The sequence below is a fragment of the Orcinus orca genome, chromosome 1 (genome assembly GCF_937001465.1).
Source record: "Orcinus orca chromosome 1, mOrcOrc1.1, whole genome shotgun sequence".
Taxonomy (NCBI): domain Eukaryota; kingdom Metazoa; phylum Chordata; class Mammalia; order Artiodactyla; family Delphinidae; genus Orcinus; species Orcinus orca.
Window position 1 is genome coordinate 6,221,630 of NC_064559.1, and position 13,052 is coordinate 6,234,681.

At 39.8% G+C, this 13,052-nt stretch overlaps 1 protein-coding gene across 1 annotated transcript in view; it reads left to right on the top strand.

Annotated features, from left to right (window-relative positions):
* The first annotated feature begins 1,031 nt into the window (after positions 1 to 1,031).
* The window catches only part of C1H1orf100 (chromosome 1 C1orf100 homolog), a 32,515-nt gene continuing 20,494 nt past the window's right edge, over positions 1,032 to 13,052 (top strand). Inside the window, 2 exon segments of the mRNA XM_004284515.2 lie at positions 1,032 to 1,278; positions 5,229 to 5,324. Of these exon segments, the coding sequence (XP_004284563.2) occupies positions 1,181 to 1,278; positions 5,229 to 5,324 (194 nt within the window). The 5' untranslated portion in view covers positions 1,032 to 1,180.

The window sequence follows — 13,052 nt, forward strand, 5'->3', positions numbered from 1 at the left end:
AATTAGGGTTGCAGCATATGAATTTCAGGGGCACACAAACTTTCAGTCCACTCCCTTGGGGAAATGATTTGCCACAGGTCACATGGGTCTCAGTCCAACATTCTCCTGCTACACCATGTTTATGCAGAGGCCCAACTGTCTTTGTATATACATAGTATATACACATAGTACAAAATTCATAAGGTACACAGAAGGTAAACTGTAGAAAAGTAAGGCTTTCTCCCACCTCTGTCCCCCAGGCACTCAGTTTCCTCCCCATTGTAGACTCTTTCTCAACTGAATACTTAGATGCAGTGGTTTTTCTGTGGCAAGTCCTCTCCAGTAGATAATCAGATGCAATATGAAATTTTAGACTGGAAACATCATATATTACATGTTTAAATCCAGGGCCAGTATAGGAAACAGAAAGTTTGATGTAGATAATGAGGTGCTTACAAAATCATTGGAAAGGTTGGAGGGTTAGGCTCTGGGGAAGGCCTCCAGGAAGCTTCTAGAACACCTTCACAAAACTGACCCATCATGGAAGCAGCTACCTGTGCCTGATCAGGAAACTGCTTCCAGACAATTGAGTTCAAGAACCTAGTCCCAAAGCCACCTGCACTGCCCCTGCAGCCCCCTCTCCACACTCACGAAGCTGGTGTTTGAACACTAGAACACAGCATTCAGCACTGCCTTCAACACAATTGCCTTCCGACACCCTCAAAGCTGGAGATTGGACAGGGGCATTCTGCTGGGAAAAAAAAAAAAAAAAAAACCACATCGTCATAACCACCTTGCCGGTAGAACAAGTCAAAGCAGCAGGAAACAGCCTCTGTCTCGTTTTCATCTTCCAAATCTCACTCAATTACATCTGAATGGAGGATCCTAATTCACATCCAGAACTCTAGTTGTGAGGGAGTATGGAAGATGCAGTGCTTAGCCCGCAAGCTCATGCAGTAGGAAGGCACCCTAAGAAGGGTGAGAAAGGAGGCTACGTGCCCAACTTGCACAGTACTTTCTATTTTTAAAGAAAAGCATGTCTATATGTATTGGCTTATGCATTTCTCCATTTCTTTTTGTTTGAGTCTATTTCCTTCCCTAAATAGTCTAGCAGAAGCTGTGATGGTCCTATGATGGTCCTTCAAGACAGACTTTGTAGTACTAGATAGCTCATGCCTGGAAATGTATATAAACTTGCAATATGAAACTTCACTCTGATTTCTTTTTCAGAATCCTATCCATCATGACTGCCATCCAGCTACCAGAATTTATTGACCGCCACCCAGGGATCCCACCCAGGTAATGTTCTTCCAAATACAGACGCCTCCAGAGCTGCAGCAAGTTGGACAGACACCTAGGGAATTGGAATTGCTCCCCCTGCTGCTTGCTCCCTGATTAAGAGATAACTGCTGCCAGAGGTTCTAGGGAAGTTTCTTTGGGTTTAGAGAAAGTTGTAAAAAAAAAAAATCCCACATTCATGGCAGAATCCAAGCAAACAGGCGATTCCAAATTCCCAAAAGATTGGAAGGATGTTGGTTTCTGCTTGGGAAGAGCTTTAGTAAGGAACCCAAGCCCAAATTTCAGAGGGGACCCGTTTACTCTTGGGATAAAACAAACCATTCTCATGCTTTTGCAACATGGGATGCAACCACACAGACGGAAACTGAGTAGTTTCACTCTTTCTCTGAGTTCATCGATGGCCCAAGAATAAAACGTAAATGGGACCAAAGCCTTCTGTTGCATAAAACCCTTGTTTTATTGAACTGAAAGCAGCCTTACACTGCCGGGTCTATTTCTCTTCCTATTCCTTTGGTACAGGACATCTACTTCCTATCTGCCCACAGTGAGAGAATCACAGAGTTCACACAAAAATAACTCTGAACTCTTCTGAAAAGAAGTCATCACACAAACACAAAGATGACTCTGGATGGGACATGGAGTTTAGAGAACAGGGTTTGATTCATGCCTCTGGCATTTATCAGCTGAGTGATATTTAGAAATTCTACTTAACCTCTCTGAGCCTCGGTCTCCTTTTCTGTAATGGGGTGTTAATAATGTTTACCTGGCAAGGTGACTGTGAAAATTAGATGAGATCATCTCTGTAAAGATGCTTTGTAATGCACGAAGCCCAACACTGACAGAAGGGCTGCATTGTCACTGTGACACAGGCTACCTCATTCTCTAGAGGGATCCTCCCCTGTGCATGTTGGATTTTGCCTGCAGGTAAGCTCAGAGCCTGCTCCGGTTACATTCACCCTTCCAGGGGACTGGTTTGCTCTTGTCTGGACTGAACGTGTCACCTCAAAGAGCCAAGCTGTCAGGGACTGGTAAATACTGTGCGGTGGAGTCAGACACACCTGGACTCCTACTCCCACCCAGGGAGAAGGAAAGGCCTTTCTACAGCTGACTCAAGAATCTTGTAAGCCAAGTCAATAAAATGGGTCTGAGCAGAGTCCAGGGCGGGGCTCCTGGGCCAGGTCTGGAGGCCAGCCCAGCTTTCCTACCCATTAATCGATTTTGCCTAACACCCAGCCCCGCCTTGGGAGAGGCCGGGTACTGTGCAGCCTCTGGGAATACTGACTGCCACGCCAGGCCAGGCATTGCCACTTGGGAGGTACAAATTCTTTTCCAAACAACAGACATTTTGACCTGTTAATCGAGAGCTTTCTCCTGTTTGAGGTGAAGGCCACATGGGGGAACTTGGAAAGTCTACCCAAAGAGGTGGAGGAAAAATGTATCATGCCTTCATTTCTCAAAACTCTCCACGTCTCCACCCAGCCCTCCCTCCAACTGCTGCCTGCTTACACACTTTCCCATTCTCTCCACTCCAAAACCTACCCAGGGAGACTCCCGAGAGACTTGGGGTGGGCGTGTTACCTGGTACTGGTGAGGGGCTTCTCCATTCTCAGACAGCTTGCCCAGACCGCTTCTAGGAGCAGTGCCTGGGCTACTTACCTGGACTCGCGCCAGGGAGGAGCCCAGAGTCAAAACACAGCCTAGTGCAAACAGTATAGCAACTGTGAGATACCAGTGTCATTCTGGAACTCCACCTGGATGCTTAACAAAGTATAACGTGGCCGTAGGGTAATCTTTCCAAGGTAGTGCTTGGAAGCTGGATGGGCGCCTAAGAAAGCTGTATCGCCCACTCCTGTGCACTCAGAAATGTCATTTGTTCTCTATTACAGTGCCAGTTATTCTTCTTATGACCTAATTCCCTGCTGTTATTTACTATTCAGGGATCAGTCATATTATTCCAGACGCAGGGCAGGTCTAGACAGCCTGTGGTTTTTATGAAAATTAGAGCTCCCTGAGGTCCTGTTTGCATAGACAGACAGACCCGCCCTGCTTAGAGCACTTGCCTTTTGCACGAGCTAGACAGCAAGGTCCCCACTGGCCCCCACACACTCCACACTGATCCCAACTCTGTCAAAGTCATGGCTCCTATAATTCCCCTCACCTGGAACCTCTTCCCCATTCTAGTTACTTGCCCAAGCCCTAGACACCCCTCCCTCTTTTGTACCCCACTGACCTTTTATTCAGATCACAATTTCAGCACATAAAGAGCATTATGAGGACAAGGCCTGCTTCCTGGTCACCTTTGTATCTGCAGAACCTAGCAGTGTGCAGAGTACGTTACGTACATTCAATAAATGCTGGTTGGAATGGAGGCATAGTCTAAGTTTCCATTCACCATCTGACACATGTTTGGCAAGCTACTTCATGCAGACCTATCCACTACTTTCTACTGACTCTTCTTGAATTCTTCTGGCACCTACCAAGTGCTCAGAACCTGTGGAGGTCCCAAAAGACCCCACATACCGCAGACTCTAGAGTCATCCTCTCAACAGGGGTCACCTTCCTGTGTTCTGTTTCCTGGAGAATGGCAGCCTTCTTCCCAATGCCTGAAGCGTCGGCCTTGTCTTGGACCCCTCCTTCTTTTATCACTCTCTCTTAACAGTGATCTCAGTCAGACCTCTCCTCTCATCCACATTTCCACCACAAAGTCCAGAGCTTCCCCACATAGTACATTACTACGATTGTCTCCTGACCAGCCTTTCTACTTCTAGTCAGATTGTCCTCAAATTTGTTTTCCATATGGCCACCAGCAAAATCTTTCTAAAATAAAAATTGCGTTCGTCACAAATCTTAAAGATCCTACAAAGATTCCCTATTACCTACCTCGGTGGTTCTCAACCTTTCAGACAAACCCTCCCTTTGTTTATAACAAATATTTTGCAATGTCCCTGATACTCTTCTGAAATAAAATCTGTAAATAACATAATCCAACAACACGTAATTTTAAAATATCAATATAATGCTATAACCATAATCTAAAAGGAAAGTAATTAATTATAAAAGAAGATTTATTTCAAAATGTAAGATCTGGGGCTTCCCTGGTGGCGCAGTGGTTGAGAGTCCGCCTGCTGATGCAGGGGATGAGGGTTCGTGCCCCTGCCCGGGAAGATCCCACATGCCGCGGAGCAGCTGGGCCCGTGTACCATTGTCGCTGAGCCTGTGTGTCCAGAGCCTGTGCTCTGCAATGGGAGAGGCCACAACAGTGAGAGGCCCACGTACCGCAAAAAAAAAAAAAAAAAAGTAAGATTTGGACACCACTAGCCCTCAGCCCCTCCCCCTGACACCACTGTGTTTCAGCTGCACACACCCAGCTCACCTCACGCCTCAGAAGACTCCCCCTCCCTCTCCACCTCATTCACTCATGCTTGCGCTTCCAAACTTCCTCACAACCCAGCCCTCCCAGGCAGGGCTACAGCCCCTCCTCTAGGTTTACAAGCACCTTGTGCTTTGACCTTCACAGTGCTTCTTATATACTTAATTTTAGCCCCTATATACTTAATTATCAGAGTTTCTTTAAACATTGTGAAAGTTTGTAAAAATATCTAAAGTAGAAAAAATAGTATAAGGAACCCCCATTTACCCATTTCCATCTTTCAACAATTATCAACATTTGACCCACTGGTTTTATATATTCTCTTATTTGTTTTTTTCTGATATTGTGAACCTAATACCTGACATGTCAAGTATTTCTTTATGAATCCTGAAAACTAAATCCTGAAAAATGGATGACAAAAGACACTCCTATCAAGAGATTCCAAAGGTTTTATGAGCTTTGTGCCAGGAACTGGGGATAAAGACTGAATGTATTTTTTATGATACCACAGCTGGTTTTCTTCTGTAAAGAACTAATCATAATAATTGCTTTTCTCTCACCCCCTTACTGTTCCCACTAGTATATTCATTGCTCATCAAGGAAAGGACCTCCATGGCTATTACCCTGGGCAGCTTGCAAGAGTTCATTATGCTTATATGTGAAGATTATCTCCCAGGTGAGACACCTTCCTAAATCTTAATGTTGAAAAATTTCACTAAAGTTAGAATAATAAATGAAAAAAGGGGAATCACAATTTGTAATGATAATAATAACAATTATTATTGTTCAGTGGATGGAAAAATTTGGAAGGAAATGCAGCAATATGTTAACAATGGTTTTTCATGAATGGTGAGATTATTGATATTTGTATTTCATTTTTTATCTTTTTCTCTATTTTCCAGATTTTTTGTAATGAACATATATCACTTTTGTAATTAGCAATAAATATAAAATTTTATTAAATCATCAAAGAAATTTAAGAAACACCATGAGTTTAGCATTTTCACTCAGTCAAATAATAATCTTCTTGAGAGTCAGTTTCCTTCTCAATAAAATTACAAATTTGGTCTAAATGGTTTCTGCCTTTCTGCAGGTGATTTTAACAAAAAGGGGAAAAAAGTAGGTACCTCAATGCTATTTTCTAGTTTTGGGAGGCTGGAAACCACAGCAGTTGATAACAGCAATTTGAGTAACTTATGAAAAGTTTGATCTTAGGCAGTTTTCATTCCTTCTGAGTATCAGTGACTTCTCTGTTAAATAAAATAATTGATATAAAATTCTAGAACATGGTAAGCACTCAAAATAGGATTGCTATTATTTTGAGTTCATCATCTAGTATATTTTACAAACTTCTTTTCTTCTCTTAATTTCCTTTGATGTAGTCACCTCCTGATTATTCTCCAAGCAAAGAAAAGGGAGCCATGGCAACTATAAAGCAGCACACAGTCTGAACTTAATAGGTGACCAATCTGGAAGTAGCTTTAGCTTTTTAAATCCTGATTCAGTTTAATAAATAAGATGTAGCCCAGAGAAGTGACATGTCTTGCCTGAGGTGTAGTTGGTTGGTGTAAAAGCTGGGACGTGAGTTGATCCAATTTTCTGATTGCTGTTCAAGGCTCTTGGTTCTAACTCAAATACATTCTTACATCAAACTCTTGTTAGGGCCATGTTCTTTGCCAGAGGATAAACAAGGAAGGAAACAACAGAACTCCACTGCCAGAAGCCAGTTCCACAGGGCACTCTCCACGTGTGTTCTGTGGACTCTGACCGTTCCCCCAACTCCAGTGCCTCACCCTCCTCCTAACACAGGACACTCAGGCAAAGGGAACCTTGACTCTGACAAGACTTGTGCCTGCCCAAGATTAGTCTTAGGGGGAAAACTTAGTGCAAATGCCAATCAATGACTTTATTAAACTTCTGGTTAAGAATAAGAATAAGGGGGCTTCCCTGGTGGCGCAGTGGTTGAGGGTCCGCCTGCAGATGTAGGGGACACAGGTTCGTGCCCCAGTCTGGGAAGATCCCACATGCCGCGGAGCGGCTGGGCCTGTGAGCCATGGCCACTGAGCCTGTGCGTCTGGAGCCAAGGAGGCACACCACAATCAGGTTTTTACCCAAGTACGTAAACATAATGTGTTATGATTAAACAGTGTCAGTCATCACATTTCAGTGTGATTAATTATGGTTATACAATCAAGTTAGATGACATCCTGCTCAAAATGATTGGATTTAGATATTCTTAAATCTCACCCAACATTTAATATTTTTCACATCTCTAGCAGCTCACCTCATCTACTTTACGGTTTAAAATACACGTTTATTAAAACATTTAGAAACGCTGATAATCAAAAAAAATTTTTTTAATTATCCATCATGTCATTACCCAGAGACAGATAATCATGTAGAATCTTCCAGATCTACACAAAATAGAATGAGATGGCATTTTGAAACACTTTTTCTCCCAGTTTTACTGAGATATAGTTTACATATAACATTGTATTAGTTTAAGGTATACAACATAATGATTTTTATATATGCACATATTGCAAAAAGATTACCATAATAAGTTTATTAATACCCATCACCACATATAGTTACAATTTTTTTCTTGAGATAAGAACTTTTAAGATCTATTTCTCTCAACAACTTTCAAATATAGTATATAGCATTGTTGACAATAGTCACCATGCAGTACATTACATTCCCAGAACTTATTTTGTATCTGAAATTTTGTACCTTTTGACCATCTTCGCCCATTTCCGCCACCCCCCAAACCTCACCTTTGGCGATCACTATTCTGTTTTCTGTTTTTATGAGTTCAGCTGTTTTAGATTCCACACATAAGTGAGATACAGTGTTTGTCTTTCTCTGCCTGACTTATTTCACTTAGCATCATGCCCTCAAGGTCCATCCATGTTGTCACAAATGGCAGGCTTTTCTTCTTTTTATTTTTTTTGCTGTCTTTATTTTTTTTTTAACATCTTTATTGGAGTATAATTGCTTTACAGTCAGTTTCTGCTTTATAACAAAGTGAATCAGCTATACATATACATATATCCCCTTATCCCCTCCCTCTTACGTCTCCCTCCCACCCACCCTATCCCGCCCCTCTAGGTGGTCACAAAGCACCAAGCTGCTCTCCCTGCGCTATGCGGCTGCTTCCCACTAGCTATCTATTTTACATTTGGTAGCGTACCTATGTCCATGCCACTCTCTCACTTCATCCCAGCTTACCCTTCCCCCTCCCCGTGTCCTGAAGTTCATTCTCTACATCTGCGTCTTTATTCCTGTCCTGCCCCTAGGTTCTTCAGAACCTTTTTTTTTTTTTTTTTTTTTTTAGATTCCATATATATGTGTTAGCATACAGTATTTGTTTTTCTCTTTCTGACTTACTTCACTCTGTATGACAGACTCTAGGTCCATCTGCCTCACTACAAATAACTCAATTTCGTTTCTTTTTATGACTAATATTCCATCATATATATGTGCCACATCTTCTTTATCCATTCATCTGTCGATGGACACTAGGGTTGCTTCCATGTCCTGGTTATTCTAAATAGTGCTGCAATGAACATTGTGGTACATGACTCTTTTTGAATTATGGTTTTCTTAGGGTATATGCCCAGTAGTGGGGTTGCTTGGTCATAAGGTAGTTCTATTTTTCGTTTTTTAAGGAACCTCCATACTGTTCTCTATAGTGGCTGTATCAATTTACATTCTCGCCAACAGTGCAAGAGGGTTCCCTTTTCTCCACACTCTCTCCAGCATTTATTGTTTGTAGATTTTTTTTTACATCTTTATTGGAGTATAATTGCTTTACAATGGTATGTTATTTTCTGCTTTATAACAAAGTGAATCAGTTATACATATACATATGTTCCCATATCTCTTCCCTCTTGCGTCTCCCTCCCTCCTTGTTTGTAGATTTTTTGATGATGGCCATTCTGACTGGTGAGAGGTGATACCTCATTGTAGTTTTAATTTGCATTTCTCTAATAATAAGTGATGTTGAGCATCTTTTCATGTGTTTGTTAGCCATCTGTATATCTTCTTTGGAGAAATGTCTATTTAGGTCTTCTGCCCATTTTTGGATTACGTTGTTTGTTTTTTGGATATTGAGCTGCATGAGCTGCTTGTAAATTTTGGAAATTAATCCTCTGTCAGTTGCTTCAATTGCAAATATTTTCTCGCATTCTGAGGGTCACCTTTTCAACTTGTTTATGGTTTCCTTTGCTGTAAAAAAGATTTTAAGTTTCATTAGGTAGGTCCCATTTCTTTATTTTTGTTTTTATGTTCATTTCTCTAGGAGGTGGGTCAAAAAGGATCTTGCTGTGATTTGTGTCATAGAGTGTTCTGCCTATGTTTTCCTCTAAGAGTTTGATATTGTCTGGCCTTACATTTAGGTCTTTAATCCATTTTGAGTTTATTTTTGTGTATGGTGTTAGGGAGTGTTCTAATTTCATTCTTTTATATGTAGCTGTCCAGTTTTCCCAGCACCAATTATTGAAGAGGCTGTCTTTTCTCCATTGTATATTCTTCCCTCTTTTATCAAAGATAAGGTGACCATAAGTGCATGGGTTTATCTCTGGGCTTTCTATCCTGTTCCATTGATCTATATTTCTCTTTTTGTGCCAGTGCCATACTGTCTTGATTACTGTAGCTTTGCAGCATAGTCTGAAGTCAGGGAGCCTGATTTCTCCAGCTCCATTTTTATTTCTCAAGATTGCTTTGGCTATTGGGGGTCTTTTGTGTTTCCATACAAATTGTGAAATTTTTTGTTCTAGTTCTGTGAAAAATGTCATTGGTAGTTTGATAAGGATTGCATTGAATCTGTAGATTGTTTTAGGTAGTATAGTCATTTCCACAATGTTGATTCTTCCAGTCCAAGAACATGGTATATCTCTCCATCTATTTGTATCATATTTAATTTTTTTCATCAATGTCATAGTTTTCTGCATACAGGTCTTTTGTCTCCTTAGGTAGGTTTATTCCTAGGTATTTTATTCTTTTTGTTGCAATGGTAAATGTGAGTGTTTCCTTAATTTCTCTTTCAGATTTTTCATCATTAGTGTATAGGAATGCGAGAGATTTCTGTGAATTAATTTTGTATCTTGCTACTTTACCGAATTCATTGATTAGCTCAAGTAGTTTTCTGGTAGCATCTTTAGGAGTCTCTATGTATAGTATCATGTCATCTGCAAACAGTGACAGCATCACTCTTCTTTTCTGATTTGGATTCCTTTTATTTCTTTTACTTCTCTGATTGCTGTGGCTAAAACTTCCAAAACTGTTGAATAATAGTGCTGAGAGTGGACAATCTTGTCTTGTTGCTGATCTTAGTGGAAATGGTTTCAGTTTTTCACCATTGAGAACAACGTTGGTTATGGGTTTGTCATATATGGCCTTTATTATGTTGAGGTAAGTTCACTCTATGCCTACTTTCTGGAGGGTTTCTATCATAGATTGGTGGTGAATTTGTTGAAAGTTTTTTCTGCATCTATTGAGATGATCATATGGTTTTTCTCCTTCAATTTGTTAATATGGTGTATCACATTGATTGATTTGTGTATATAGAAGAACCCTTGCATTCCTGGGATAAATACCAATTGATCATGATGTATGATCCTTTTAATATATTGTTGGATTCTGTTTGCTAGTATTTGTTGAGGATTTTTGCAACTGGGTTCATCATTGTTATTGGCCTGTAGTTTTCTTTCTTTGTGATATATTTGTTTGGTTTTGGTATCAAGGTGATGGTGGCCTCGTTGAATGAGTTTGGGAGTGTTCCTCCCTCTGCTATATTTTGGAAGGGTTTGAGAAGGATAGGTGTTAGCTCCTCTCTAAATGTTTGATAGAATTCTCCTGTGTAGCCATCTGGTCCTGGGCTTTTGTTTGTTGGAAAATTTTTAATCACAGTCTCATTTTCAGTGTTTGTGATTGATCTCTTTATATTTTCTATTTCTTCCTGGTTCAGTCTCATAAGGTTGTGCTTTGCTAAGAATTTGTCCATTTCTTCCAGGTTGTCCATTTTATTGGCATATAATTGCTTGTAATAATCTCTCATGATCCTTTGTATTTCTGCAGTGTCAGTTGTTAGTTCTCCTTTTTCATTTCTAATTCTATTGATTTGAGTTTTCTCCCTTTTTTTCTTGATGAGTCTGGCTAATGGTTTATCAATTTTGTTTATCTACTCAAAGAACAAGCTTTTAGTTTTATTGATCTTTGCTATCATTTCCTTCATTTCTTTTTCACTTATTTCTGATCTGATCTTTATGATTTCTTCCCTTCCACTAACTTCGGGGGTTTTTTGTTCTTCTTTCTCTAGTTGCTTTAGGTGTAATGTTAAGTTGTTTATTTGAGATGTTTCTTGAGGTCGGATTGTATTGTTATAAACTTCCCTCTTAGAACTGCTTTTGCTGCATCCCATAAGTTTTGGGTCGTTGTGTTTTCATTGTCATGTTTCTAGGTATTTTTTTGATTTCCTCTTTGATTTCTTCAGTGTACTCTCGATTATTAAGTAGTGTATTGTTTACCCTCCATGTGTTTGTATTTTTTACAGATTTTTTCCTGTAACTAATACCTAGTCTCATAGTGTTGTGGTTGGAAAAGATACTTGATCAATTTCAATTTTCTTAAGTTTACTGAGGTTTCATTTGGGACCCAAGATATGATCTATCCTGGAGAATGTTCCATGAGCACTTGAGAAGAAAGTGTATTCTGCTGTTTTTGGATGGAATGTCCTGTAAATATCAATTAACTCCATCTTGTTTAATGTATCACTTAAACCTTGTGTTTCCTTATTTATTTTCATTCTGGATGATGTGTCCATTGGTGAAAGTGGGGTGTTAAAGTCCCCTACTATGATTATGTTACTGTCGATTTCCCCTTTTATGGTTGTTAGCATTTGCCTTATGTATTGAGGTGCTCCTATGTTGGAGCACCTCAGTGCTCCAGCAATTGTTGTATCTTCTTCTTGGATTGACCCCTTGATCATTATCTAGTGTCCTTCTTTGTCTTTTGTGATAGTCTTTATTTTAAAGTCTATTTTGTCTAATATGAGAGTTGCTACTCCAGCTTTCTTTTGATTTCCATTTGCATGGAATATCTTTTTCCATCCCCTCACTTTCAGTCTGTATGTGTCCCTAGGTCTGAAGTGGGTCTCTTGTAGACAGCATATATACAGGTCTTGTTTTTGTATCCATTCAGCCAGTCGATGTCTTTGGGTGGGAGCATTTAAACCATTTACATTTAAGGTAGTTATCAATATGTATGTTCCTATTACCATTTTCTTAATTGTTTTGGGTTTGTTATTGTAGGTCTTTTCCTTCTCTTGTGTTTTCTGCCTAGAGAAGTTCCTTTAGCATTTGTTGTAAAGCTGGTTTGGTGGTGCTGAATTTTCTTAGCTTTTGTTTGTCTGTAAAGTTTTTAATTTCTCCATCAAATCTGAATGAGATCCTTGCTGGGTAGAGTAATCTTAGTTGTAGGTTTTTCCCTTTCATCACTTTAAATATGTCCTGCCACTCCCTTGTGGCTTACAGAGTTTCTGCTGAAAGATCAGCTGTTAACCTTATGAGGATTCCTTTGTATGTTATTTGTTGTTTTACCCCCTTGCTGCTTTTAATATTTTTTATTTGTTTTTAATTTTTGATATTTTGATTAATATGTGTCTTGGCGTGTTTCTCCTTGGATTTCTCCTGTATGGGACTCTCTGTGCTTCCTGAACTTCATTGACTATTTCCTTTCCCATATTAGGGAAGTTTTCAACTATAATCTCTTCAAATATTTTCTCAGTCCCTTTCTTTTTCTCTTCAACTTCTGAGACCCCTATAATTCAAATGTTTGTGTGTTTGATGTTGTCCCAGAGACCTCTGAGACTGTCCTCAATTCTTTTCATTCTTTTTCCTTTATTCTTCTCTGCGGTAGTTATTTCCACTATTTTATCTTCCAGATCACTTATCTGTTCTTATGCTTCAGTTATTCTGCTATTGACTCCTTCCAGAGAATTTTTAATTTCATTTATTGTGTTGTTCATCATTGTTTATTTGCTCTTTAGTTCTTCTAGGTCTTTGTTAAATGTTTCATGTATTTTCTCCATCCTATTTCCAAGATTTTGGATCATCTTTACTATCATTACTCTGAATTCTTTTTAAGGTAGACTGCCTATTTCCTCTTCATTTGTTTGGTTTGGTGGGGTTTTACCCTGCTCCTTCATCTGCTGCATATTTCTCTGTCTTCTCATTTTGCTTAACTTACTGTGTTTGGGGTCTCCTTTTAACAGGCTGCAGGTTCGTAGTTCCCTTTGTTTTTGGTGTCTGCCCCTATTGGCTAAGGTTGGTTCAGTAGGTTGTGTAGGCTTCCTGGTAGAGGGGACTGGTGCCTGTGTTCTGGTGGATGAGGCTGGATCTTG